General features: G+C 36.3%; 3 protein-coding genes and 1 non-coding gene across 10 annotated transcripts; 2 read left to right on the top strand and 2 right to left on the bottom strand.

Annotated features, from left to right (window-relative positions):
* Nucleotides 1-881: 881 nt before the first annotated feature.
* Nucleotides 882-4,571, bottom strand: LOC111471186 (thylakoid lumenal 15.0 kDa protein 2, chloroplastic-like). Of its 3 annotated transcripts, none has more exons than XM_023116884.1 (7): nucleotides 4,284-4,571; nucleotides 3,990-4,093; nucleotides 3,785-3,875; nucleotides 3,373-3,441; nucleotides 3,187-3,296; nucleotides 2,832-2,941; nucleotides 882-1,063 (listed from the first exon to the last, which is right to left on the bottom strand). In XM_023116884.1, the coding sequence occupies exons 1-6, from the start codon at nucleotides 4,498-4,500 to the stop codon at nucleotides 2,849-2,851; spliced, it is 684 nt and encodes a 227-aa protein (XP_022972652.1). In that variant the 5' UTR covers nucleotides 4,501-4,571; the 3' UTR covers nucleotides 882-1,063; nucleotides 2,832-2,848. The 3 variants fall into 3 exon arrangements, with proteins under 3 accessions (XP_022972652.1, XP_022972653.1, XP_022972651.1); XM_023116885.1 differs by lacking the exon at nucleotides 882-1,063 and adding an exon at nucleotides 2,630-2,719; XM_023116883.1 differs by lacking the exon at nucleotides 882-1,063 and having other exon boundaries at nucleotides 2,630-2,941.
* A 3,743-nt stretch (nucleotides 4,572-8,314) lies between these two features.
* LOC111471307 lies at nucleotides 8,315-8,450 on the bottom strand. Its single transcript, XR_002715179.1, has one exon. It is a non-coding gene; the product is annotated as a small nucleolar RNA Z247 (small nucleolar RNA).
* Nucleotides 8,451-9,847: 1,397 nt separating this feature from the next.
* LOC111471210 (transcription initiation factor TFIID subunit 8-like) lies at nucleotides 9,848-13,071 on the top strand. 5 transcript variants are annotated; one of them, XR_002715165.1, is made up of 3 exons: nucleotides 9,848-11,604; nucleotides 11,711-11,755; nucleotides 11,970-13,071. XR_002715165.1 is itself a non-coding variant. In XM_023116913.1 (2 exons), the coding sequence occupies exon 1, from the start codon at nucleotides 10,490-10,492 to the stop codon at nucleotides 11,567-11,569; it is 1,080 nt and encodes a 359-aa protein (XP_022972681.1). In that variant the 5' UTR covers nucleotides 9,848-10,489; the 3' UTR covers nucleotides 11,570-11,604; nucleotides 11,970-13,071. The 5 variants fall into 5 exon arrangements, 3 of the variants coding, with proteins under 3 accessions (XP_022972681.1, XP_022972683.1, XP_022972682.1); XR_002715166.1 differs by lacking the exon at nucleotides 11,970-13,071 and adding an exon at nucleotides 11,892-11,924; XM_023116913.1 differs by lacking the exon at nucleotides 11,711-11,755.
* A 1,128-nt stretch (nucleotides 13,072-14,199) lies between these two features.
* On the top strand, nucleotides 14,200-20,378 carry LOC111471162 (cell division cycle protein 48 homolog). Its single transcript, XM_023116854.1, has 9 exons — nucleotides 14,200-14,361; nucleotides 14,509-14,674; nucleotides 16,628-16,856; nucleotides 17,611-18,377; nucleotides 18,478-18,699; nucleotides 18,803-18,874; nucleotides 18,957-19,238; nucleotides 19,363-19,722; nucleotides 19,795-20,378. The coding sequence occupies exons 1-9, from the start codon at nucleotides 14,333-14,335 to the stop codon at nucleotides 20,083-20,085; spliced, it is 2,418 nt and encodes an 805-aa protein (XP_022972622.1). The 5' UTR covers nucleotides 14,200-14,332; the 3' UTR covers nucleotides 20,086-20,378.
* Nucleotides 20,379-25,712: the final 5,334 nt, after the last annotated feature.

The raw sequence follows: 25,712 nt of genomic DNA on the forward strand, positions 1-25,712 counted from the left end.
ATCTCGCGCGATTCATCCTCACCGAACAGCAGCATATCTGGTTTAAAAACTATTTTGTATTTTTTTAAAAAAATTAAATTTTTAAGTACTATTTTCACCTATAAATTTCACCTATAATTTTTATTATTTAGTTATCTATTTTTTTTATATGAACAAGCAAATTTTAAAACAATAGCTTATTAAAAAATATGAAACATAATTTTTAAAATAAAAGACTAAAACCCAAATAGTCAAAAACAATCTTTCAATTATATTTTAGTCTTAAATCCCGAAGTCTTTCGCACTTAATTTTTATATTTCTATTTTAAAACAATTTCTTGTTATTTCACTGTTACCATTAAATGTGCATTAAATTTATAATCATTTTAATTTATAACAAATAAGTATTAGTATTTATTTTAATATCTTGTAATAATTTATTTTAGTTTATACAATTTTAACATTTTTGTTATGGTTATCTTGGTCAATATATGAATATTTCATTTGAAATTCGGATGAATATTTTACTTCTAGTCTTTTTTTTTAATAATGGTTGTAGTTCATAATTCAAACCCTACGTGGTGATTGTTTTGGGTTTGATTTTATTTCACTTTTTTTCCTATTTATTTTGACCAATAAACGCAAATGGATAAGGATGTAAGTTATTGATTTATTTTATTAAGATAATTTTGATTAAATTAGCCATTTAAAAATTTTAAAAATTATAAAAAGAGAGTGAAGATATCGTCCCCGAACTCATGGATTTGTAAGAGTTTCAAAACTTATATTTCTAGAAAGAGACCAGAGATTCATTGATCAAAGAATAAGCAACGGTACAAATTGACCATTTGAGACGGGCTATTGAAAATCTCTTTTGATATGGCTATGCATGAGAACGCCTTACATGACTCTTTTGATACAATTTCATCCAAATTCTAAGTTCATATAAAAAATGGAAAGAAAGTGATGCCACGGGATCTATCTTTTGACTTGGTCAAGAATATCGTTACCTTATTGCTCTCCCGATCAATGTAGATTTTTCAATATTCAAGTTTTAATGTCTGGTATCTTGATCATGAATTTTCTATGTCTAAAAGAAAAAAGTGTTAATGGACGAAAATATATTTGTTGAACTAAAACATTAACATTGTATTATTATTCCCATAAGCAAGTAGGCGTTGTAGGAGTAGTTCCATTAATGAAAATTAGTTAGATATAATTAGCTTATTGAAAGTTCAAATATCAACTTCAAACCACTTTGCATAAGAAGGAAGAAAGGAAAAGTGACCGTACAATTTAGACTATTATTATGATGTTCAATGTGCATAAGTTAATTCGAGATTATTCTAGATTCAATGAAAACATAGTTGAAGACGAATTATAAACTATGATTTAAAGCTTCCCATAGCAAAATTATTTGAATTGGGTCTACATTTACATGACCAACCCGTCTCAATTTAATTCACAATACATTTTCGTAAGCTTCAGTGCAATTTCTGATGTACATCCTAACGACAAACCTTCTCCCAACTCTCGTTCGACTCTATCCGAAGCGTAAAGTTCACAATAACATTTGTTTACCACATCAAATAGTGGAACAAAAAGAAAATATTGATCCGGTTGAGATCTGTCATGAAGATTTGGTTCATGAATCTTTTGAATTCATGAATACTTTTGGTATTTTTCTTCCTTAGATTCATGTAACTAATGGATTAATTTAGTTCATCTCTCATATTGATGCATTCTCCCACATCGGTACATGAATAATTTTGATTCATAAATGAGGATTAATATTACTATGTCTATAAACGTTTGTCTAGCATTGTTATGAGATATAGAGTTAGTGTCATTTTATATTTGCCTAGAGGCAATTGGGAGGAATTGTGTGAGAGAGACTTTGTAGTGTGAGAGTGTGAGATATGTACTTGTAAACACTTTGGTTATTGTGATGGACTACCACCCATGGATATAGAGGAATTTATTCTTTCTGAACCACGTAAATCTTTGTGTCTCTTTGTTTATTTTTGTTTATGGGGGTTATTCATCGCTACGCTCCAAATGAGCCTCTCCCTATTGCAATCTAAAGAACTAAAACCCGAAACTTTCGCTGAAGAATTCGAAGAGGCAGTTTGATGCCAAAAGACATAGAAGAAGGCCATTTTGTTGTATCTGCAGCGGATGGTGATGAGAAAGAGATTGTCATTAATTTGGATTTATTGTCTGACCCTACATTTTAAGGCTATTGTGAGTTGGGAAAGGAAGAATATGAATCCTATTGTGAGTTGGGAAAGGAAGAATATGGATCCTAACACAAGGGAGCTCTAAAATAGTCCTTTGGGTTGGATGATAAAAGTCTCACATCGGCTAAATTAGGAAATGATCATGACTTTATAATCAAGGAATACTATCTCCATTGGGATGAGTCCTTTTGGGGAACCCCAAAGTAAAGCCATGAGAGCTTATGCTCAAAGTGGACAATATCATATTATTGTGGAAAGTCGTGTTCATCTAACACCTTATAAGCTTGAGGAACTGCAGAGTAAAATGGGAATTGGATTGCACCTAGTAGTGCTCATATCATAACTATCAGGCAACTAAAAAGTTGCACCTACATTTTTTTCACTTGGTTTCTACACAGCTGAGATACAAATGTCTACGCAATGAATCAAATTCCTTCATATCTTTTCTTTTATCACTATTGCCAGTGCTCTTTTCGCAAGTAATAGACTTACACCACATTCTTGAAAAGGGAAAAGAACAGGATTTCATTTAAGACATGCAAATTGCAGCAAGACAAGGCTATATATAATGCAACATTGGCAGAACATCCAAATATAGTTTAAAATACTTACAAAATTGTTTGATGCTGTTATTTTATCTCAGAACAGTTATTTGGCCCAACTGGTTCTTTCAAGCAATTAGATATTGCAATGACAGCTGATTCAATAGACGCATCTTCACCCTGTTTAAGTCACCAGATTGATAATATGAGATTCTGATTATGACCATATTTTAGTGAACATAGAAAAAGCTCACTACTGTCGGATATTTTAAGAATAAATTGTTTAGCATCTACTATAAATATCCCTCCAACCTACCAAGGTTTTCATCCCAAGAAATCTAAAGCACAGAGTGCAATAGTTTCGATCTCTTTTTTATTAGTGTTAATAAAGAGTTGTGTTCAACAGTATCTATTGGAGACGTTACCTTCTCTTTCCAATAAAATATGTTTCCATACTTTCCAGCCAAACGGCTCCAAAAGCTCCGTGGAATGTCCAAATCGACAGATGCTCCGACATTGAAGTTCAATATGTTACCTGAATGAAGATATCAATAGAATGTCATTGTCATCAAAGACATATGGGGAGGAAAGTGTCCTAACATTGTGCATACCAAATGTAGGATCGGCAACAAACACAATTGTTCTATCATCCACTTGCCAGAAATCTTTGATTGCCAGCCCTGTGAAAAGCATTACATTGTTTGTTTCTGCCGATTAGATTGGAAATCATAGCTCAAGAAGCTTGACATATGTGTGTGTGTGAGAAACATTCAAAGTTTATGAAGCATTAATAAATTGAAGTTACGCTTAAACATACAATTTTCTAGTAAGATTCAGTCAATGTATCTTATAACATTTAGTGATGAAGTTCTCAACATTAAAACTGAGCAATTCAATAATCTGCTGATTGAACAATGCGTTTTAAAAGCGTGGGAGTAGCAGAAATCTTGAAGACAATAGGAAAGTGTTTTGATTCCTGATACAAGTTGCTGAAAGATGAAGACGATAAAACATAGAACAAACCTGGTGTCACAGGATAATTTTGAGCCAAAACTCGCAACTTATAACCAGTATCCTTCTCAATGTCAGCAATTTCTTGTTTCAGCCTAATTTCCTGTTCATAGAAAATCAGAAACAGCAACGGCCACATGATGAAGATCAAATACACAAAAAATACATCAAAGAACACAACAAAAAGAAAACAAATGATGAAGCAAAGCAACCACACCTGACCGTCAGATAGAAATCCAGCAACATCAATGACAGAGGTGAACTCCTTGGGAAGCAATTCTGGTTTGTTAACCCCAACTATAGCGTCCGCAAATCTAACTCCTACGAGGCACGCTCACTGAATTACTGTTAACATCGATTAAATCCAAACTTTCTATAACAAGGTAGAGACAATTCCATCATAATGTCCGACCTAATTTCATAATCTAAACAATGAATCCCGAAACAGCTCACAGAACTCAACATTCTTTATTCATCTTAACTATGATAACTTGCAAAAATGAATGATTACCAGAGATAGCTATTCCGAGCGCGAGAGCTCCAGAAAGCGCGAAACTCAGAGATTTTTGGGGAAAACGAAGAAGCCAGTTGATGCAATCAGTTGATTTTTTGGACGGAAATGATGGCGTATACAAGCAAGATAATGATCTGGAAACCGACGGTGAAGCCTTCGAGAATGAGAGAGACGGCGATGGAAGAAGATGATGATGAAGATGCATAAACGCCATTATTGAATTTTTCTGGATGCTCGTTGCTGTGTTTGTGCCTAAGATTTTGGATAGACTAGGTGTTCTAGATATCAAGTTTATGCAAAACTGTGCCTCTCACTATTGAGGACATATTCTATTTATATTGGCAAAAGATTAACTAATAGATCCGATTTCATAGGAAACTAACGAAGTAAGCCTATTCTTATGGCATGACCAACTTCAAGCTATTCTAATGGATTGACCAATTCTAACAGTCCCCTTCAATCCCAACAAGTCTTGTACATGTTGAGATTGTTACAATGTGTAGTAAAAGGAGTTTTAGACAGTGGTTTTGTCAGGATATCAGCTACTTGATCACTTGATGAAATGAACCGAACTTCCATTGCTTTACGTGCTACTTGTTCTCGAACAAAATGAAAATCAACTTCAATATGTTTCGTTCTAGCATGAAATACTGGATTTGAAGTTAAATATGTAGCTCCGAGGTTGTCACACCAGAGGCGAGGAGCCTTTGATTGATACACGCCCAGTTCCTTCAGTAATGACTTGATCCAAATCATTTCTGCAGTAAGATTCGCAATGGCCTTGTATTCTGCTTCGGTGCTTGATCTTGACACTGTAGCCTGTTTTCTGGAACTCCATGAGATTAGATTTGCTCCAAGAAATACAGCAAAGCCGCTAGTTGAACGTCGATCATCGGGACAACCAGCCCAATCAGCATCAGAAAACCCCGACAACATCATGGTTGATTTCTGAATTTTCACTCCTAATGCTAGTGTGCCTTTAACATAACGAAGAATTCTCTTCACAGCACCCCAATGAGCATCAGTAGGTGTATGAAGATATTGACACACTTTATTGACAGCAAATGCCAAATCAGGCCTAGTCATTGTCAAATATTGTAGTGCTCCCACTGTACTTCTGTATTTGAATTGTTCTTCAGCTGATAAGGGTATTCCTTGTTCTCTGAATAATTTTTCAGCAGAACCCATTGGTGTAGACATAGGTTTGCATTTTTCCATGTTTACTCTTTTCAACAAATCTAAAGCATATCGTCTCTGTGACAGTATGATACCATCTCGTGTTTTCTTGACTTCAATACCCAGAAAATACTCAAGATCACCCAAATCTTTTACTGCAAAATCTATTTTCAATTTCTGAATCAACCTTTCGGTTGCTTGATCAGAGGAGCTCACAATAATTATATCATCAACATAGATGAGCATATAGATAGTTATCTCTCTGTTTTTGAGAATAAAAAGAGATGAATCAGCTACTGAAGCCTTGAAGCCTAACTCAATAAGCTTTCCAGTCAACCTTGAATGCCAAGCTTTTGGGGCTTGTTTCAGGCCATAAAGGGCTTTCTTGAGCTTGCATATGTAATTCTTTGGTTTGGCTGAGTCTTGAAATCCTGGTGGTTGTCGCATGTACACTTCCTCTTTCAGAATTCCATGCAAAAATGCATTTTGGATATCAACTTGTCTCATATTCCAGCCCTTGGTTACTGCTAGCGAAAGAATGACCCTGATTGTTGACGGTTTGATCACAGGGCTAAAAGTATCAGTGTAATCAACACCAAATCTTTGCTTGAATCCTTTGGCAACTAATCTTGCTTTTAATCTTTCAACTGACCCATCTGCTTTTCTTTTCACTTTATACACCCATTTACTATCAATGAGATTTATTCCAGGTTTGGGTGGAACTAGATCCCAAGTGGCATTTCGTTTTAGCGCTGAGAGCTCATCATTCATTGCTCCTCTCCATCCTGGATGTTGCATGGCTTCCTGCAGGTTTCGAGGTTCAGTAGCAGTCTCTATGATCGGAGTTGTGATAGTTACAGCGCTTGCGAATTTTCTTGAGGTTTCTGAATATCTGATAGTTCCATCAGTGAATTGTTTAGCTTGTACAATGTTATTTCTCAACCTTGTTCGCATTGGATGTTGACTAGCTGCTTCAGTTGGTTGATCAGACACATGTTCATGAGTTTGGTTTTGAGCATTGATCGAACTGCTCTCAGCTTCATATTCTGCAATTTCCTCTGAACTTCTTGTATTATCTGCAGAAGATAAGCTGACACCAGACAAGTTGTCACTAGCAATATTATCAGTTTGACCATCATTCATATGGGAATTACTAACAACTGGTTCAATATCTGTAAGAGCATTTTCAGTGTAAAAACTAGCAAGTTTGGCTAAGGCTGGAAGTAGAACAGGATGATGTGGATTTGTGGTTTTGTTTGGTGGCTTAGATTCTTCAAAAGGAAAAATATTTTCATCGAAAACCACGTCTCTAGAGATGTAAATACGTCCTGTACTTCTATTTAAGCATTTATATCCCTTATGAGAAGAACTATAACCCAAGAATATACATCTAGTAGTTCTGAAACTCAGTTTCTTGTTGTTGTAAGGCCTTAAATTAGGCCAGCAAGCACAGCCAAACACCCTAAGCATGGAGTAGTCTGGACTTTTACCAAACAATTTATGAAGTGATGTGTCTTGTTGTATGGTTCGGCTGGGCATTCTATTTATAAGAAAGCAAGCTGTGTTGAAAGCTTCATCCCAGTAGGATAGAGGCATGTTGGCTTGAGCGAGTAAAGCAAGGCCAGTTTCTACAATGTGTCTGTGTTTTCTTTCGACTAACCCATTCTGCTGGTGTGTGTGAGGACAGGAGATATGATGTTCAATGCCTGTGGATTTGAAATAATTGTGTAACCGATGGTATTCACCCCCCCAATCTGATTGGACGGAGCGAATTTTGGTATTTAGCATAGTTTCAACATGTTTTTGAAATTGAAGGAACACAGACTCAACATCAGATTTGCATCTCAGAAAGTAAATCCAAACATAACGACTAAAATCATCAACAAAGGAAACATAATATTTGGAATTATTTACTGACGCAATGGATGGACCCCATACATCAGTGTGAATTAATTGAAGGGGTGCTGTAGATGCATGCTGAGAAGAACCAAATGGCAATTGATGTGCTTTCCCTAATTGACAAGCATTACAAATTGAGGAAGAGGGAATATTAGTATCTATAGCTAAATTATTATCTTGTAGAATTCTAATGGTAATTGGAGATGCAGGGTGCCCTAGCCTTCTGTGCCATTGTTCTTTCGAAAGTTTGGCTGTCAGCAAGGCTTGACTGAAATTATGCGGTAGAACGTATAGGCCATTCTTACATCTACCGTGGAGCAGGAGTTTCTTCGTGACTCGGTTCTTAACCAAAAAATAGTTTGGGTGAAATTCTACAACAGCATTATTATCAGATGCTAGTCTTTGTACTGAAATTAGGTGCTTATTGATTTTAGGAGCATATAGGATATGTTTCAGAACAAGAGATGAACCAGAAATTAATGAATTCCCAATATGAGAGATAGACAAACCTGCGCCATTTGCAACCTGAATTTGGTCGGTGCCAGTGTAGCGTTCTCTGGTGGTAAGCCTCTCTAGGTCATTGGTGATATGATCTGTGGCTCCAGTGTCAACATACCAGTTTGTGTCACTAGTGTATCCACTAGTTGCCAAAGCTGCTTGTTTGAGATTATTTTCGGCTTGATATGCCTGATCAAATCTGTGCCAGCATTGCAAAGCATCGTGATTGGGCTTACCACAAATCTGACAGACAATGCCTGAGCTGCTTTGTGTCTTTGATGGTTGACGTCCAGGATTGTTCACAGTACGCCTTGATTGTCCATGACCACTATTTAACTGACGACTACGACCGCGACTACCTCGACCTCCATTGGCACCTCCACGAATGGATATCCTATTGACATTGTTAGCAGATGAAAGTTGCTCAAATGTACCCTTACGCAAGTGCCGCATCTCATAGCTCAGCATGTGAGCATACACGTCGCTGACAGTGTATACATCTGTTCTGGTTGTAATGCTTGTGACTAGAGGATCATAATCTGGACCAAGTCCTTGCAGCATGTAGGCGATGAGTTCTTCATCCTCTATTCGCTTGCCAATGGCAGCAAGTGTATCACCAAGATGTTTTACTTTACGAAAGTAGTCAGCAATTGTCATGTCCTTTTTCTGGATAGTAGAGAGTTCCATACGGATCTGCATTGCTCTTGCTCGAGATGTGGAAGCAAATTGTCGCTCCAGCGTAATCCAGGCTTCTCGTGCAGTGGTGATTCCAACCATCGTGCTGAGAACCTCCTCAGTGACTGATGAGTTGATGAGGCTGAGTACCAGCTGGTCCTGGGGGTACCAGACTGTGAACTCAGGGTTGATGATAATTTTGCGATTCCCTGTTTCTTCACTTGGTTCAACGGCGATCGTCTGGCTTGGTGCAGGCATGGATCCATCCACAAAACCAACAAGGTTTTGGCTACGCAAGTAGGGAAGGATTTGGGTAGACCACAGTAGATAATTTTCTTGTGTAAGCTTAACACTAATCACCTGACTGATCGACGGAGAAGACATTGTGTTGATTGGGATTGACATGTTTAACAGCAGAGGCTATGGATCTCGTGGATCTTATTTGGGCTCTGATACCATATCAAGTTTATGCAAAACTGTACCTCACACTATTGAGGACATATTCTATTTATATTGGCAAAAGATTAACTAATAGATCCGATTTCATAGGAAACTAACGAAGTAAGCCTATTCTTATGGCATGACCAACTTCAAGCTATTCTAATGGATTGACCAATTCTAACACTAGAAAGTGAAGATGGAGGAAAGAGATGATTTAATTTGCAAATAAAATAATTTCCACATTTAATTTATTACAAAAATGCTCAAAATTTCTATTTTATTTTTAATACGTATTTGTGGTTGGGAAGTAGAATCAAACACCCTTGTAACCATATAGAAACCTTTCCCTAACAAACGCGTTTTAAACCCTTGAGGGAAGACCCAAAGACAACAATATCTACTAGCAGTGGGCCTGAGGCGTTACAAATGGTATCACAGCCAAGCGCGTGGGCGATGTGCCAACGAGGAGGCTATTCCCTAAAGGGGTAGACACGAGGTGGTGTGTCAGTAAGAACGCTGAGCTTGGAAGGGAGGTGGATTTTCCCAAAAAGGTAGACATGAGGGAAAGCACGACGATAACAGATAGAAATTTTTTCTAGTTCGCATAAAAAAAACATTAAATATATTTTGGTCATGTATTTTAAGTTTTTAATATTTAAATTTAGTTCTTATATTTTTAATGCTTAAAATTAGTTAAGAAAAATTAATTTTTAACTAAGAATCAAGAGAGCTGAGTGGGCTTTACAAAGGCCCATACGGAAGGCCCAAAATGAAAATAAATCAGACAAAACTCCGTTAAAAAAAAAAAAAAATGTTTCTTCGATGCTATATAAATACATGCATCATCACATCTCTCAGTTTATTCATCGATCTCGTTTTCTCATTCTCTGGTTTTTTTTTTTTTTCCTCTTCAAAAAATTTCTTTCCTCATCGATCTCTATTTCCAAGGGTCTTTTGCCGGGGTTTATCCATTTTCCTCCGTCAAATTTCTTTTATCCATTTTCGTTTGAATTCTTGGATTCCCTTCATCTCGCTGACTTCCTGTAAACCCTAACGATCTTCTTCTTAGGGTTTTAATTTTGTTGTTCCATCCTGGAGTCTCCTCGGCTTTGAAGTATTTGTGTTAATCGAAGATTCCATATCACTTGTTGGAAAGCTCGGGGGAATCTGTGCTTTTCTTGGCTAATTTTGTGAGTTTCTTCAGGCTTACTGGTTCGTCATTTTGAATTTTCGATAGACCTGCTTCTTTCGGTTTGGTTTTGAAGTCTCTGCAATTACGGGTCTCAGAGGGAGGGAATCCTTTTCTCCCCCGCGGACTTTCAAGGAACTACTGGCCTGCTCTTTCAATTTTGAATTTCGAGCGCGTTTTTTCCCCTCATTTGGTATTAATAGGCCAGATGAGAGCGGTTACTTTTCTGATATGACGTTTGATTGGAAGGTGTTTGATTTTAGTGCTTAGTAATGGGGTGAATCACGCAGGCCCAGTGAAAGCTAAATGACTCGAGGATTTGAATATGAGCCATGGAGGTGGAAAAATTACGAGAGAGATTGAAAATCAGGTGGATCGTTTTAGAAGAGCTGGAGCTGATGATTTTGGGCGAGCGGCGTCGAAGATTGCAGCAGCACAGATATGCCAGAGTCTGGGATTTCAGGGATCGAAGGAGTCTGCTTTGGACACGCTGGCGGAAATTGTAATAGTGTATCTTAGTAACGTGGGAAAGATGGCGAGTTTCTATTCTAACTTAGCTGGAAGAACTGAGTGTAATGTGTTTGACATTGTTAGAGGACTTAAAGATTTAGAAGCACTTGGGTCTAGTCAAGATGCTGAGGTTAGCCGTTGTCTTGCAGGTTCAAGGTCAATTCAAGAAATTTTGGAGTATATGTATTCGGTACAAGAAATTCCATTTGCTCAGCCAGTGCCGCAGTTTCCAATTATTAAGAACTGCAACGTGCTGCCGAGTTTCATTCAAATGAGGGAAACACCTCCTAGTAAACATATACCCAATTGGCTACCTGCTTTTCCTGATTCCCACACTTACATTTATACGCCAGTGTGGAATAAGAGAACAACGGACCCTCGCACCGACAAGATTGAGCAAGCAAAGCAGAGGAGAAAGGCAGAGAAGTCGTTGTTAAGTCTGCAGCAGCGGTTGGTTGTTGATACTGGCAATATAAAGGAAGAATTACCTATTTTGAATAGTAACACATCCCATGATTCAGAATTGAAACCGAGGAAGGATGCTGTTTCTGTGGCCAAATTGCCTCTTAAACATTCAGATCATGTGTTTGATGACAGTGGTTCTGTGTTAGAGGCATTTGCTCCGGTCATAGAAGCTGTTAAAGGCAGTGGCTTTTATGACGACGAAGAGGGTGAGAAGAAGGATCTTCCCACTATTAGGCATCCTGTTCAATTTAAGTTCAAAACTGGGAAGAAGCTTCTTGGTGATTCTTTGGATTTGAACATTCAAAAGAAAGGAATTAGTAGAACAACAGTCTTGGTTGGACGGTATGATGAAAGGGATGATAGGAAACGAAGAGCTGAATACATTCTTAGGAAGTCTATGGAGAACCCGCAAGAACTCAATCAGTTGTGAATAAATATATTGACTGGCGTTAGTATTTAATCTAGGTATTTGGTATTAGCTGGTGCAATTGTTTCTTTAGTTAACAGCATATCTTCCTTGTAGTACGGCAATTCTTGTAATTTACATTGAGTTCCTTGTATTTCTACTCAGGATTTTTTCGGAGATGCAAATGCTTGTGAAAATTTTATCGAGAAGGTCTCAGTCTCGCGTCTCTTTTCATCTCTCACATTGTGTTTTCAACTGTTTGTTCTGTTGTTGAGTTGTGATATTGAATCTTTTGGCTCCTTGGTTTGTGAACTTTGTAGTCAAAGTCCAATTTCCCTTTTTGCAGTATAAAATGCATACAAGAAAGGAGGATGTTGAATTCAAGCTTAATGAAACCATGAAACTACCGGATTTCTTTTTGCAGGGAAAGTACTGAAAGGTGGCCATTCTTTGCAGCTTCTGGATTGGTGCTCTCTTCTTGTCTTCTGATGAACCTGCTTGAACTGCAGGACCAAAGATTTTTTTATTTTTTCTTCATGGCACAGGTATGATTCGAAGGTTACTATTTCTCTATTTTACTGCTTTCAGATTTGATTTATGCTTTTTATGACTTAGATTTACCAAATCTGATCTTCCCTAGGAAACCTACTGAACGTTTCTGAATGGTATGATTTGTCCTTGAGAGTAAAACATTAAGCTGCAGCTAAAAAGATATCAGAACCTAGTTTGGATATTGTAACCTTGATTTGTCTCGAGAGAACAGTCGAGATGTGTGCAAGTTAGTAAGAACGCTCACAGATACAAAATAAAATAACGCGGCCTTAGACCTGCATCATGAATGTTCTTTGTAAAAGCACGAGGAATTTAGATAGTTGGACACTTTACTTTTATCATATCTGTTAAGCAAAAGGAGCGGCAAGAATGAGCCAAAAGGAGTTATAGCTGTTGAAGTACTGTAAAATCTCGCATATTCCTGTGTTTTATTATTGTTCTTTCAACTGTAATGCTCAAATAATGTGTTTGTTTGTTTTCTTCCTCAATGTTGTCTGGAAGGTGAATTGATCGACCCGTTTAATGTTCGATTTTGTGAAGTTGGATAAGGATAGGATTTGTGATACAAGTTTCAAAGTTGTGTGTCTATGGAATTTTTTCTTTTTATGTTGCTTTCTGCTGTGTTTTCTTAGAACAAACATCCTTGCTTTATACCCTGACTACTTTGTTGGAGGCTTTTTGATAAATTAAGCATGGAATGTCATGCTACAAAATGGTTCCTGAGCTGACCCTTTGCGACAAGCATGTCGATCCTACCGAAAAACAGAAATTTAAGTTATGCCTTGTTGTCCAATCCCCATATGTCGACCTTGTCAAGTTTCAAGTGGGAAATGTTTTGAATCTGAGTCTCTTTTGAGTCGAGTCGAGCTTGATTGAACAGTTAAACTTATTTGGATTTTTTCTTATAAACTCGTTCATAAATATGTGGCTTGTGTGCACGTTCATATGACAAATAGAAATTGTACGGTTAACTATTTGGTTTTTTGTTTTGGAAATTTGTGCATATTTTCTCGTTAGGACGGTGTACAATGGGGTTCATTAGTCATAGCCCTACACATTTGAATCCTTGAACAATAGGAACTAAAATTTTAGTAAAAGTGTCTCAGTGTGATCTTCGAAATTTTATATCCAGAAAGTGTACATGAAATTCATTTGATCAATAGAACTACCTTGTAATACTCGTGTGGACTTCCAATATAAAATTTACCCAATGGTTAAGAGTATTAGTTCATCGTCGTTGAACATGAGCATAATCCCATAGTTAGAGTATTGGTAACCTTCTAAAAATGTAAGTTACTTGAGCAGAGATTAATTAATACTAATTAAAGTATTAATTTGAATTTTAGGTTTCTTTCCCCCTAATCTTCATTTTTATCTTTGTTATTATTTGAACTACCAAGACTATATCATGGGCTGCATTGGAGAGTGTGCCCTCTCATGATAGAACATTCTGGATTTATCTGAGAAGAAAATAAATAAATAAATAAATAAAATTAAATATTATTTATAATTATATTAATGGATAATTCTAGAGATTCAAAAGTCAAAGCAATGAGAAAATCATTGAGATGCCTTCGTGTTGATGGTATGTTGGTAGTCATACAAAAAAAAAAAAAAAAAAAAAAATTTTTTNAATTCAAAATTAAATAAGAATAATAATAATAATAAAGTAAAACAAGTTTTTTAAAAATATTTATATGAGATTAAATTGATATTGTAAAATTGTACCGTTATGTCCGAGTAATATGTTGAGTGAAAGATTCAGGCATTTGACCTTTTAATAGAAAACGAGTTGTGTTAATGTAGTAATGTCTGAGTGAAAGATTCGAGCATTTGACATTTTGAAGGTGAGTTACGTTCGTCCAATATAATGAATGAAAAATTCAAGCATCTACCCTCTTAAGAGAACGATAATAGAACGCGAGTTATGTTCATGCAATATATTGAGTGAAATATTCGAGCATTCGACCTAAGGTATAAAAAATTAAATATTCTAGAACTAAGTAAGAAGTAAAAATAAAAATAATAATAATAAAAAAAAGAATAAAAAGAAAAGGAAAAGAACAACGGACCTTTTCTTTCTTAACAAGAAAAGGAGCAATCAATGGCATAAATATCATATCCCGACCTTTCTATACTCAGATCTCTCCATATACGTTCTATCGCCATTTCTCCTCTGATTTTGTTGTCTCTGCAACAACTCAGCCGCCTCTTGTCTTCTGCTCGGCCATCGACATGGCGAATCAAGCTGAATCCTCCGACTCGTAAGCCCTCTCCCCAATTTCCTAGATCCCAATTTCAATTCTTCTTCATTTCGTGTTTTTCCGATGAGTAATTTCTGTTCTGATTGTGCGTTTGTTGCCTGATTATGCTGTCAATGCGTTTTTTTTTTTTTTTTTCCTTTCTTCCAGTAAGGGTACCAAGAGAGATTTTAGTACTGCGATTCTAGAGCGCAAGAAAGCCGCGAACCGGCTTATTGTCGATGAGGCCGTCAATGATGACAACTCGGTGGTTGCGCTTCACCCTGATACTATGGAGAAGCTTCAACTCTTCCGTGGCGATACGATCTTGATCAAGGTATGATTTTATTCTCGTTTTTATGTATCAGTTTATCATTTCCTGGACGTATTTATTTGTTCATTGAGCTAGGTTTTTTACAATGTTTTGCCCTAAGTGATGTTGCAGAATTTTGTAGGATCGGGGAGGTTTGCTCTTCCCTTTTTGGATTGTGTGTGTGTGTGTCTGTGTGTGTGTTGAAGAAAATAAAATTTTATAATTTTAGACTAACTAGTGGTTCCATTTGGTATTTCGGGTCCGTTAATTGAGGGCGTTTTGATTTTTGGAGTAGAGGGCGTCATTAGTTCTTCTAGGCGGCATTTTCTTTTTGAGTTCGGAAAGTTTGATATTGTGGACTTTGTGGTTGTTATGAAGTTTGGGTTGGGTTTACATAGCTTGTGGTTATACCATAGAAATGAATGAGTTATAGAAGTTTATGTAGCTTGTGTGTTGATTTGCAAGTTGTGAGTTTGAGATTTATAGAAGTTATTGGAAGCCTAGAAGACGAGTTTCATTAAACTGTGCTATTCTGAAGTTTTTAGTGATGAGTTACCACAACTCTCCATTTTGGCAGAAGACTACTTAAACAATTTTGTCTGCTATGTACATCATTGCCAGATCTTGAAATATTGTTTTTGAAATTTGATCAGGAGGAATTGTGGACTTTTTAGGCGGCATTTTCTTTTTGAGTTCGGAAAGTTTGATATTGTGGACTTTGTGGTTGTTATGAAGTTTGGGTTGGGTTTACATAGCTTGTGGTTATACCATAGAAATGAATGAGTTATAGAAGTTTATGTAGCTTGTGTGTTGATTTGCAAGTTGTGAGTTTGAGATTTATAGAAGTTATTGGAAGCCTAGAAGACGAGTTTCATTAAACTGTGCTATTCTGAAGTTTTTAGTGATGAGTTACCACAACTCTCCATTTTGGCAGAAGACTACTTAAACAATTTTGTCTGCTATGTACATCATTGCCAGATCTTGAAATATTGTTTTTGAAATTTGATCAGGAGGAATTGTGGACTTTTTAGGCGGCATTTTCTTTTTGAGTTCGGAAAGTTTGATATTGTGGACTTTGTGGTTGTTATGAAGTTTGGGTTGGGTTTACATAGCTTGTGGTTATACCATAGAAATGAATGAGTTATAGAAGTTTATGTAGCTTGTGTGTTGATTTGCAAGTTGTGAGTTTGAGATTTATAGAAGTTATTGGAAGCCTAGAAGACGAGTTTCATTAAACTGTGCTATTCTGAAGTTTTTAGTGATGAGTTACCACAACTCTCCATTTTGGCAGAAGACTACTTAAACAATTTTGTCTGCTATGTACATCATTGCCAGATCTTGAAATATTGTTTTTGAAATTTGATCAGGAGGAATTGTGGACTTTTTAGTGAGAATCCCAGGGTTTATTTTTTTGGATGAGAATCTTGTGGCCGAGTACAAAATTGTTCTGAGGATAGTTTTCTGTTTTCTTTTGGAAACTTATTCTGATTGGACGACTTATGAAGTCAATGTTATTGTACACGGAGCAAATTTGTAATTTAGGAAGAAATAGTAACTTCATTATTGCTATTATTTTGGTAAAACAAATCATTAGTGTGCATGCTAACAAAAAACAGCTTTATCAAACCGTTATCTAAAATGTTCGTACAAGATTTTTGTTCTGCAAAAACGGAACTGTCTAAAATCAGTCCTTTGGGTTTCTTTTTCCCTAGCTTCTAATTGGAACAAAAGACTTCTAGAACTATCTTCCTTTTTTTCTGATTCCACCCAATTAGATAGTATTTTAAGATCTCCTTTGTTCTTGGAAGGGGATGGACTTCGCTTCCTTCCCTTTTACTCTTGTCCATTTTGGGATCTTAGGAACTTCTTCCTAGGAAAAAAATGTAGCTTTCTCATACTCACAGCTTGAGATCGTTCTTGAATGGCATGCAATATTTTGTTTGTAACTGTATCTTTTGTCTTCCTTCTGGAGTTCAGGGGAAGAAAAGGAGGGATACAATCTGCATTGCTCTTGCTGATGATACATGTGATGAACCAAAAATAAGAATGAACAAGGTTGTGAGAAGCAACCTTCGGGTGAGGCTTGGAGATGTTGTTTCCGTGCATCAGTGTGCTGATGTTAAATATGGAAAGCGGGTACACATTCTTCCAGTAGATGACACTATTGAAGGTGTCACTGGGAATCTTTTTGATGCATACTTAAAACGTGAGATTCTATCCGACCTATTTCTTTCCATTGATTTGTCTTTTGCTTATTGTATGTTATAATTTCTGGCAATGTGTCAAGACGTTCATTTGATCCCTCCCCTTTCCCAATTTATTACATGATTGACTAAGTGTTTTTTTTTTTTCAATTGACTTTTTAGAATAATGCTCGTACATTACCTTTTCGACCATTTTTAGTTATTTGGTTTATGGAAACATTTTTGTTGTGACTTGTGATACTTGATATTGCAGTCCGCTCATGTGCTTTTCGTTTATGTTAAGTACTGTGCAGCAGTTCCTCCATGCTTCTTTGTATGTTTATCATTGGCGTACAGTGCATTGCCGGGAAGCAGCTTTTGTTTATCACTATTTTTTGATGTGTGTTTATCACTATTTTTTAAAATCTTGAGCAAATTCCTTTATACATTTAAAATTTGGTGTAAACCAATTTTGTCTTCCCCAATCCTCTGTTTGCATCCAAATGTGTCTTTTCTCTTTTACATATTTTAATTGAAACGGGTTCAACTACTTGACGGTACCTGTTATGGTTTTCTTTGATTTTCAAAACTTTTAATGCACTTTCCTAATTAATAATATGCATATTTGCATGTCTTTGGTACATAGCTTTAGATAGATCTTCGACAAAGGTAGATAACTTTTCATATGTTTAACATTTGGTCAAATTTAAGCATAGATTTTTTTTCAACACACTGAAGTGCATATTTCTTAGTTCTTATATTGTTCATATCATGCAGCTTATTTCTTGGAGGCCTATCGCCCAGTGAGGAAGGGTGATCTCTTCCTTGTGAGGGGAGGAATGAGAAGTGTGGAGTTCAAGGTTATTGAAACTGATCCTCCTGAGTATTGTGTGGTTGCTCCCGACACCGAAATCTTCTGTGAAGGGGAGCCTGTGAGAAGAGAGGATGAAGATAGGTTAGATGAGGTTGGTTATGATGACGTTGGTGGTGTTAGAAAACAAATGGCACAAATCCGTGAATTGGTGGAACTGCCACTGAGACATCCACAGCTTTTTAAATCCATTGGAGTAAAGCCACCTAAGGGAATTCTGCTTTATGGACCCCCTGGATCTGGAAAGACCTTGATCGCCCGAGCTGTAGCTAATGAAACTGGGGCTTTCTTTTTCTGTATCAATGGACCAGAGATTATGTCGAAGTTAGCTGGAGAAAGTGAAAGTAATCTTAGGAAAGCTTTTGAGGAGGCAGAAAAGAATGCTCCATCTATTATCTTTATTGATGAGATTGATTCAATTGCTCCTAAGCGAGAAAAGACTCATGGAGAAGTCGAGAGAAGAATTGTTTCTCAGCTACTGACACTTATGGATGGGTTAAAATCTCGTGCCCATGTCATTGTTATTGGAGCTACAAATCGTCCAAACAGCATCGATCCAGCCTTGAGGCGATTTGGAAGGTTTGACAGGGAAATCGATATTGGAGTGCCTGATGAAGTTGGGCGCCTTGAAGTTCTTCGTATCCATACCAAGAATATGAAGCTTGCTGAAGATGTAAGATTTCAATTGTGTATACTTCTTTCTAATTGCTTTTGCTTGTTGCTTGCTACATCATCGAAGGAGTACACTGATTTTCTTATGTTGGATATTGCAGGTTGACTTAGAAAGAATTTCCAAGGATACACATGGGTATGTTGGAGCTGACTTGGCAGCTCTTTGTACCGAGGCTGCACTTCAATGCATTAGAGAGAAGATGGATGTGATTGATTTAGAAGATGAAACAATAGATGCCGAAATTCTTAACTCGATGGCAGTTACAAATGAGCACTTCCAAACTGCTCTTGGGACGAGTAATCCTTCTGCTCTTCGTGAAACTGTAAGTGCTCGTGTTATTTTTTATCTGGTGGCATTAACTGCAGCTTGCGTTTTAGCGTTTGTTGGTGCGATACTGTGTGTTGATTTAATTTTTCTTTTGTCAGGTCGTCGAAGTGCCCAATGTCAGCTGGCAAGATATCGGAGGTCTTGAGAATGTCAAGAGGGAACTTCAAGAGGTAACTCATGCTGTTGATGAATGATCTTCTTAGTTTGGAGAAAATTCATTCATGATCTAATTTTGTTCTGTTTCTCAATTAGACTGTACAATATCCAGTGGAACATCCCGAGAAGTTCGAGAAATTTGGAATGTCACCATCGAAGGGAGTTCTTTTCTATGGCCCTCCAGGATGTGGAAAAACTCTTCTGGCCAAAGCTATTGCAAATGAATGCCAGGCGAACTTCATCAGTGTCAAGGGTCCTGAATTGCTTACTATGTGGTTTGGAGAAAGTGAGGCCAATGTTCGGGAAATTTTTGACAAGGCGCGCCAGTCTGCGCCTTGTGTTCTGTTCTTTGACGAGCTCGACTCTATTGCCACTCAGGTTTGTATTCCCATACTCGTGTAACTATTCAACATTATTGTTGTGTAAGTCATCCTGATAAAGAACTGTGTAAAATTAAGTTTTGCAAATCTTTTATAGCCTTTTTGGATTAAACTATCTGCAGAGAGGCAGCAGCGTGGGAGATGCTGGAGGCGCTGCCGATCGAGTTCTGAACCAACTCCTTACTGAAATGGACGGAATGTCAGCAAAGAAGACTGTCTTCATAATTGGAGCTACCAACAGACCAGATATTATAGATCCTGCACTTCTTCGTCCAGGACGTCTCGATCAATTGATTTATATTCCTCTTCCCGACGAGGATTCTCGTCACCAAATTTTCAAGGCTTGTTTGAGGAAGTCTCCAATATCGAAAGATGTAGACCTTAGAGCCCTAGCTAAGTACACCCAGGGCTTTAGTGGTGCTGATATTACAGAAATCTGCCAGCGTGCTTGCAAATATGCTATCAGAGAGAATATTGAGAAAGTAAAGTCCTGCACTTGGAATTCTATACATATTTTCAGTTGTGCACACATTTAAATATTTTCTGTGTTGCAGGATATTGAGAGGGAGAGGAGGAGAAGAGATAATCCTGAGGCTATGGAAGAAGATGTAGAAGACGAGGTGGCGGAGATTAAAGCTGCTCATTTCGAGGAGTCGATGAAGTTTGCTCGTAGAAGTGTGAGTGATGCTGATATCCGTAAATACCAGGCATTTGCTCAAACACTGCAGCAGTCAAGAGGGTTTGGTTCTGAGTTCAGATTCTCAGAAAACACTTCTGGAACAGCAGCAGCCGACCCGTTTGCAGCCTCAGCGGGTGGAGCTGATGACGATGATCTTTACAACTAGGTTTTTCATGTATCATCTAAGTTTAGAACGTTTCTTCTTCTTATACTGCAAATCTGTGTCCGTTTCTCATATAAATTATCTGTCGGGGGAGGAGGAGCCTAGAGTTGGAGGGCTGTTTGGTCCCATTCGTGGCTTCAGGGCACGCCCCTTGGGTAGTGATACGTGCCCCTATAATGTAGACTTTGAGCTGGTTTACTTGCTATTACTGCTTTATAATGGATACTTTATTAGAACGCCATAGGATTGCTGTTTGAGCACACTAAATTTCTTTGAAATCTCAACTCTCTTGCGCTTTTCTATCCTCCCAGAGGGAGGTTTGCCAGTAGTTCTTTTTTTTTTGGTCGTACGGTTCTTTCTCATCCTCGTTCGTACGTAAAAGATCAATGGTTTGGGTAATGTTCATACTCATGTTGAATGTGTATTAACGGAATGCTTGTTAGCACAAAAAATATGAGTCGACCGAATGCTTGTTAGTACAACACTAAAAATATGATTCAAATGCTAGTCATACAGATTGAAACCATGGCTTCACTTGTTAGGCAACGCTTTTTAATTGTAAAGAAAGACAATATTTCGAAGGTGTTATACATCAAAATATTTTGAATGTTTGTGATATTTTAGTCTGTTATATCATATTTTTATCTCATGTCCTTATCCCTTTTAAACCCCAAAAATCTTATACCACAAAGACAAATTTTACACATTTCTCACCACATACATGATTGGTACAAACTAAAGGTTAGAGAAAAATATTAAAAAAACATCTGTGAATAGCATTTCTAGGACAATGCTAACAAAGACATGTCTCCTTACTCAAAGTGAAAGGGGTGAAGTAGATTGAGAGTGACAAGGCAAGGACCAAAAAGGAGAGAAAAAAGAAAGAATGCCAAAAACTCAAGGGGTCTCATAGAAATAGTGAAAAGATTATGTCACCCATATTTGGGAGCAAAAAAGATTGAGAAATTAAGGGTAAATGCGTGATGTTTTGGATTCATCGAGAGCTGTTTGTAACTTGGGGAGCGAGTCAACTAAATGATTGGCATGTCAATAAAACCGAGTTATAAATTGTGGGAGTTTTGGGGTTCTTGTCCCTTAAAACAAGTAAAATTTATGTCCAAAATCAAATTACATAGATATTAAAGGGCCCATTTGCAACAAAAAGAAAAAAAGAAAAGAATAGTGGTAGAAAGAATGCAAGAAAGAGGGGAGGGGGAGATGGTTAGTTGGGAGTGAAAAAATAGCATAATGGTAATGGTAAGACATACACATCAAATCATGTCATATACCATTTGCCTTATCATTCATTATGATGATGGATGATGGTTGATGGGATCCACATCATATCATCATCCCACCTTTTCTTCTATTCATATTTCCACTATTTTTTTTTTTTTAATACATGGAATCTCGACCGAGTGAATTAGTCATAAATCTGTACTCTCGATCAAAAGATTATAGGTTTGAATCTCTCGATCTTAGACATAGTTCAAAAATTACCCTTTTAGAAGGATTTTTTAGGAGAACGAGGAATCGAGAGGTTTTCTTCCTCCTTTTGTCTGCCTCTTTAATCTCAAGAATACTAGTTTTCCCAAAGCATCTAGGAGAACCAAGACCTATGGATTTTTGTAGTTTCGGAGAATCAAGAACAATTAAGAACGGAGAATGCTAACTTTTGAACTAAAAAGACTCCTTCTGACTTTTTGCTGATCCAAATTTATAATTTAACAAAAAAAAAAAAAAAAAAATTATTATTCGAGATAAAATTTTTAGTTTTAATTTTTTTCAAAACTATGTTGAAATTGATTTTTTTTTTATTCTTACATTTTTACATTTCCTATTTTAATTTTTTGCTTTTGGATTGTTCTTGAGTTATGTAATATGTAATATTATATTTAAATTCTTTTGGGTAAAGATTTATCCAATTTTCAAATATTATTGTCATTTTGTTTATGTTTTTTTTTTAATAAAAATATGCTTTCTTAAGAAATTATAGAAAAAGAAAAATTAACAAATAAAAAATATATATTTGAATTTTTTTTTAATTAAAGTTTTAAGTAGATTTTTAGCCTAAGACCTATCGATCTAAAATATATATATTAAACAATTGAGAACTCTGTTCAAATTGGTCAATATGTTTAAGTCGATTTTAATTTTAGTTGAAATACAAGTTAGTACCGAACTTTTATTTATTTTGAGATCGATAGCTCACATAATATAGACTCAGCTTTTGTGCCAAAACGAAAAACAATAAATGCAATCTTTGCCAACGTCTCGAGATGAACTCAATTACTTTATGTAAATTACATCTTTCGACCATAAGATTAAAGCTCTAAACAATACTTACACACCCTTTCTCACTGTTGACTCGAAAAGTTGCACACAACTCAAGAAGTAGTTATCGACATTACTAATGGTAAAGTAAACGAAGTTACTACGATCGAACACAAATACTCTAATACCTCACTAAATTACCACGGAACCTTCTTTATAAATATGTGAAAATCTGTGATGTCTTATATTGGTTGGGAAGGAGAACAAAACACGTTTATAAGTGTATGAAAAACTTTCACTAGCAGACTCATTTTAAAACTTTGAGAGAAAGCTCGAAAATGAAAAATCTAAAGACGACAATATCTGCTGGCGGTAAACTCGAACCGTTACAAAAAGTTGCGAAATTGAGAGAGTTCGGGTTAAATGATGAAGAGAGAGAGGGGTCAAAGTCAGGAAGAAAGAGGGAAGGGAGGGCCGCACGAGGGGTCTCTGAGTCATCAGAAGAACTTGCAGTTTTCCCCCTTTTTTCTCTTCTCCCCCCTCTCAACGATTCTACCTGTCGGCTCCCACTTTCTCTCTCTTCTTCCTCTCTCTCTCTACAATTTTTTTTTGATATATTTTAAATAAATTGCAATATTCCTATAGTTATATGTCGTAAGCTGTTGTTGTCGTCTTTTGCTTACATTCTCGTATAACACCAATTTCAATTTCTCAAATCTTGCTTTCAAAACTCTCTTTCGAAACTTCTTTGCCCACATTTTCCAAAACTTTCTTCTTGAACCGAGGCCAGAGACTCGAGTATACGTCGCTTGGCCATAGGCAACGTAAGTATAAATAGACTTAATTCATTTATTGCTGAGAAATGAGTGTCGCACAATCGCAAATCCGCTGTCATGAAAATGCTAATTTGTCAAATTTAGACATATAGTCGACACGACGATGGTGATTTGAAATAATGTGATAATGAGTGATTCGTTTGAAGTAAATTCGTTGACTACACATGCAATATGGAAAGTCTACACATGAGTGACTTGAAATGAATTCGTTGCAATATTAGACTAGTTTTGTTATATAATTGTTTCAAAATTACCTGTTTTAAGTATAAATTTATTAGATTTTTAGACAGATAGTCGACATGATGGTTACTTAGTACAATATAGCCCAAGCTCACCGCTAGCAAATACAGTCTACCTTAGTTTGTTACGTATCGCTGTCAGCCACTTAGTACAGTATTATTGTGATAACCCAAGTCCACCGCTATCAAATATTGTCCACTTTAGTCTGTTATGTATCGTTATCAGCCACTTAGTACAATATTACTATGATAGCCCAAATTCACCGCTAGCAGATATTGTCCATTTTAGTCCGTTACGTATCACTGTCTGTCACATAATTTTAAAATGTGTCTGTCAATGAGAGATTTACACCCGAATAATTTTGAAATATTTATAAAAAATATCAAATCAAACTTATGTAAGGCAAACAATAAATTAGAATCCCTTTATTAAAAAATTTAGTATATAAAGGAACGTTTAGATCCCAACCGTTGATTGTATCATCGATAATCGAAGTGTCACTATCATGTATATAAGGATTAGTTGTATAGGCATGTCCGACTAGCTCGGTAGTTGATAGGCTATAAAGTACATGGTACATATCTGGAATACGTGTATGTGTATATATGTGTGTAATAAGAAATGACACAAAAGAAAATAAAAGAACAACAGCGGAAGCTTGTTTTTGTTGTTAGATGAAAGTATCCCACATTGGTTAATGTAGGGAATGGTCATGAGTTTATGCCCAAAATGGACAATATCATACTATTGTGGAGAGTCGTGTTTGTCTAATACTTGTCTCATATTTCCTTACCAAAACGCCCCTTGTGATAAATTCGATCGGTTTATATGTCGTGTTTGTCTAACACTTGTCTCATGTTTCCTTACCAAAACGCCCCTCGTTATTCTTCTTTCATCACCTCTCTACCCGTTCTCTCTCAAAAACGCTAAAAATTTCAATAAAAAAAAGAAAGAGCCATTAATTAAAAGAGAAATTTTGAATATTGTTACATTATTATTAGCCATGGGAGAGAGGGGAGAGAGCAAAATGAAGCACTAATCTTTTGTACTCCGGGAATTACCTTGTATGAACGAGACAAAATAGAACGAAGAAGCCCATCAGCGGCGGCGCTAAGGCGGAGACAGCGGCGGCGGTGGTGGAGATATATCAAGGGTCGCCACGTTCATGCCAGCAAAGAAGCATAGCCACACAGCGGCGGAGGATGTAGAATTTAGTGCGCTGTTTTTTAACCAAATTGCTGCATTTTTTACCAAAAGATCTACAAGGATCACATGGGTATTCCCCAATTTCACTCTTTTCCTTCACTCCTTCCATTTTTAACTGCCTCTCCAACAATATTTACTGCTGCTACAAATGGTTGAATCCCTTTCTCTCTGTTTTTTTTACAGTTTTTCGCTCTGGTTTTGACCTCTCCTTCTTGCCAATTCTGGGTTTGTGCTGAAAATTTCAGACGAAGAAGAAGAAGAAGAAGAAGAAGAAGAAGAAGAAGAGATGGGTTTTGTGTGTGTAAATGACTGTTGAAAAATGGAACCCACCATTTTATCAACAACAAATGGTAACAGGTAGCCATATGAAACAAAGAATGGGCCAATCTTCTGCCACACCATTTCTTTTATTTTTTTCGTTCTTACCCTACTCTTAATTTATTTATTTTTTTGCGGTAAAGATTCGAATATTCACCCTCTCCATTAAACATATAGGTCTAAATCAATTTAGTTATGTTCGAGATTTTTTTAGTTCGACAATGGTAGAAGTGAGGTATTGAATTATCCGTCATTAATTGAGTTATATTTGGATTAAAAACGAGGTATAGTTTTGTTCGTTTAAAGATTAACATGAATCTTATATATTTTTTTTTTTGTACTAAAAGTTGATTTAAACTTAAAGATGATGCAATAGACTCGAAAACATTAAAAATATACTGTGCAAATTTTGTCTCTTTTTTCTTTTAAATTCCGAGTGATGAGGTTGGCTTAGTGGAGTTGATGAATACACTCAAACATTGCAACTATATGTTAGACTCGTGAAAATATTAAAAATATAAAGTACTATAAAATTTGTTTTTTTTTTTTTGTTTTTCTTTTGAATTATGAGTTATGAGATCGGTTCGGTGAGTCGATGAATATACTCGAACATCGCAACTATAGGGTAGAAGGGCACTCTTATGACCCAATAGAATTTTATGTAATTTAATATGCAAAATTGTAGATAATGTAAAATGGTTAAATATTTGAATAGTTAAAAAAAAAAAAAAAAAAAAAAAAAAAAAAAAAAAAAAA

Source organism: Cucurbita maxima, unplaced genomic scaffold (assembly GCF_002738345.1).
Source record: "Cucurbita maxima cultivar Rimu unplaced genomic scaffold, Cmax_1.0 Cma_Scf00049, whole genome shotgun sequence".
Classification (NCBI taxonomy): Eukaryota; Viridiplantae; Streptophyta; class Magnoliopsida; order Cucurbitales; family Cucurbitaceae; genus Cucurbita; species Cucurbita maxima.

Coding starts and splice junctions, on each gene's coding strand:
- LOC111471186 (XM_023116884.1), bottom strand. CDS start 4,500: ATGGCGTTTATGCATCTTCATCATCATCTTCTTCCATCGCCGTCTCTC. Junction 4,094..4,283: donor GCTCGGAATAGCTATCTCTG/GTAATCATTCAT, acceptor CGTGCCTCGTAG/GAGTTAGATTTGCGGACGCT. Junction 2,942..3,186: donor TATTTTATTGGAAAGAGAAG/GTAACGTCTCCA, acceptor TGACTTAAACAG/GGTGAAGATGCGTCTATTGA.
- LOC111471210 (XM_023116913.1), top strand. CDS start 10,490: ATGAGCCATGGAGGTGGAAAAATTACGAGAGAGATTGAAAATCAGGTG.
- LOC111471162 (XM_023116854.1), top strand. CDS start 14,333: ATGGCGAATCAAGCTGAATCCTCCGACTC. Junction 16,857..17,610: donor TTTTGATGCATACTTAAAAC/GTGAGATTCTAT, acceptor CATATCATGCAG/CTTATTTCTTGGAGGCCTAT. Junction 19,239..19,362: donor TCGACTCTATTGCCACTCAG/GTTTGTATTCCC, acceptor AACTATCTGCAG/AGAGGCAGCAGCGTGGGAGA.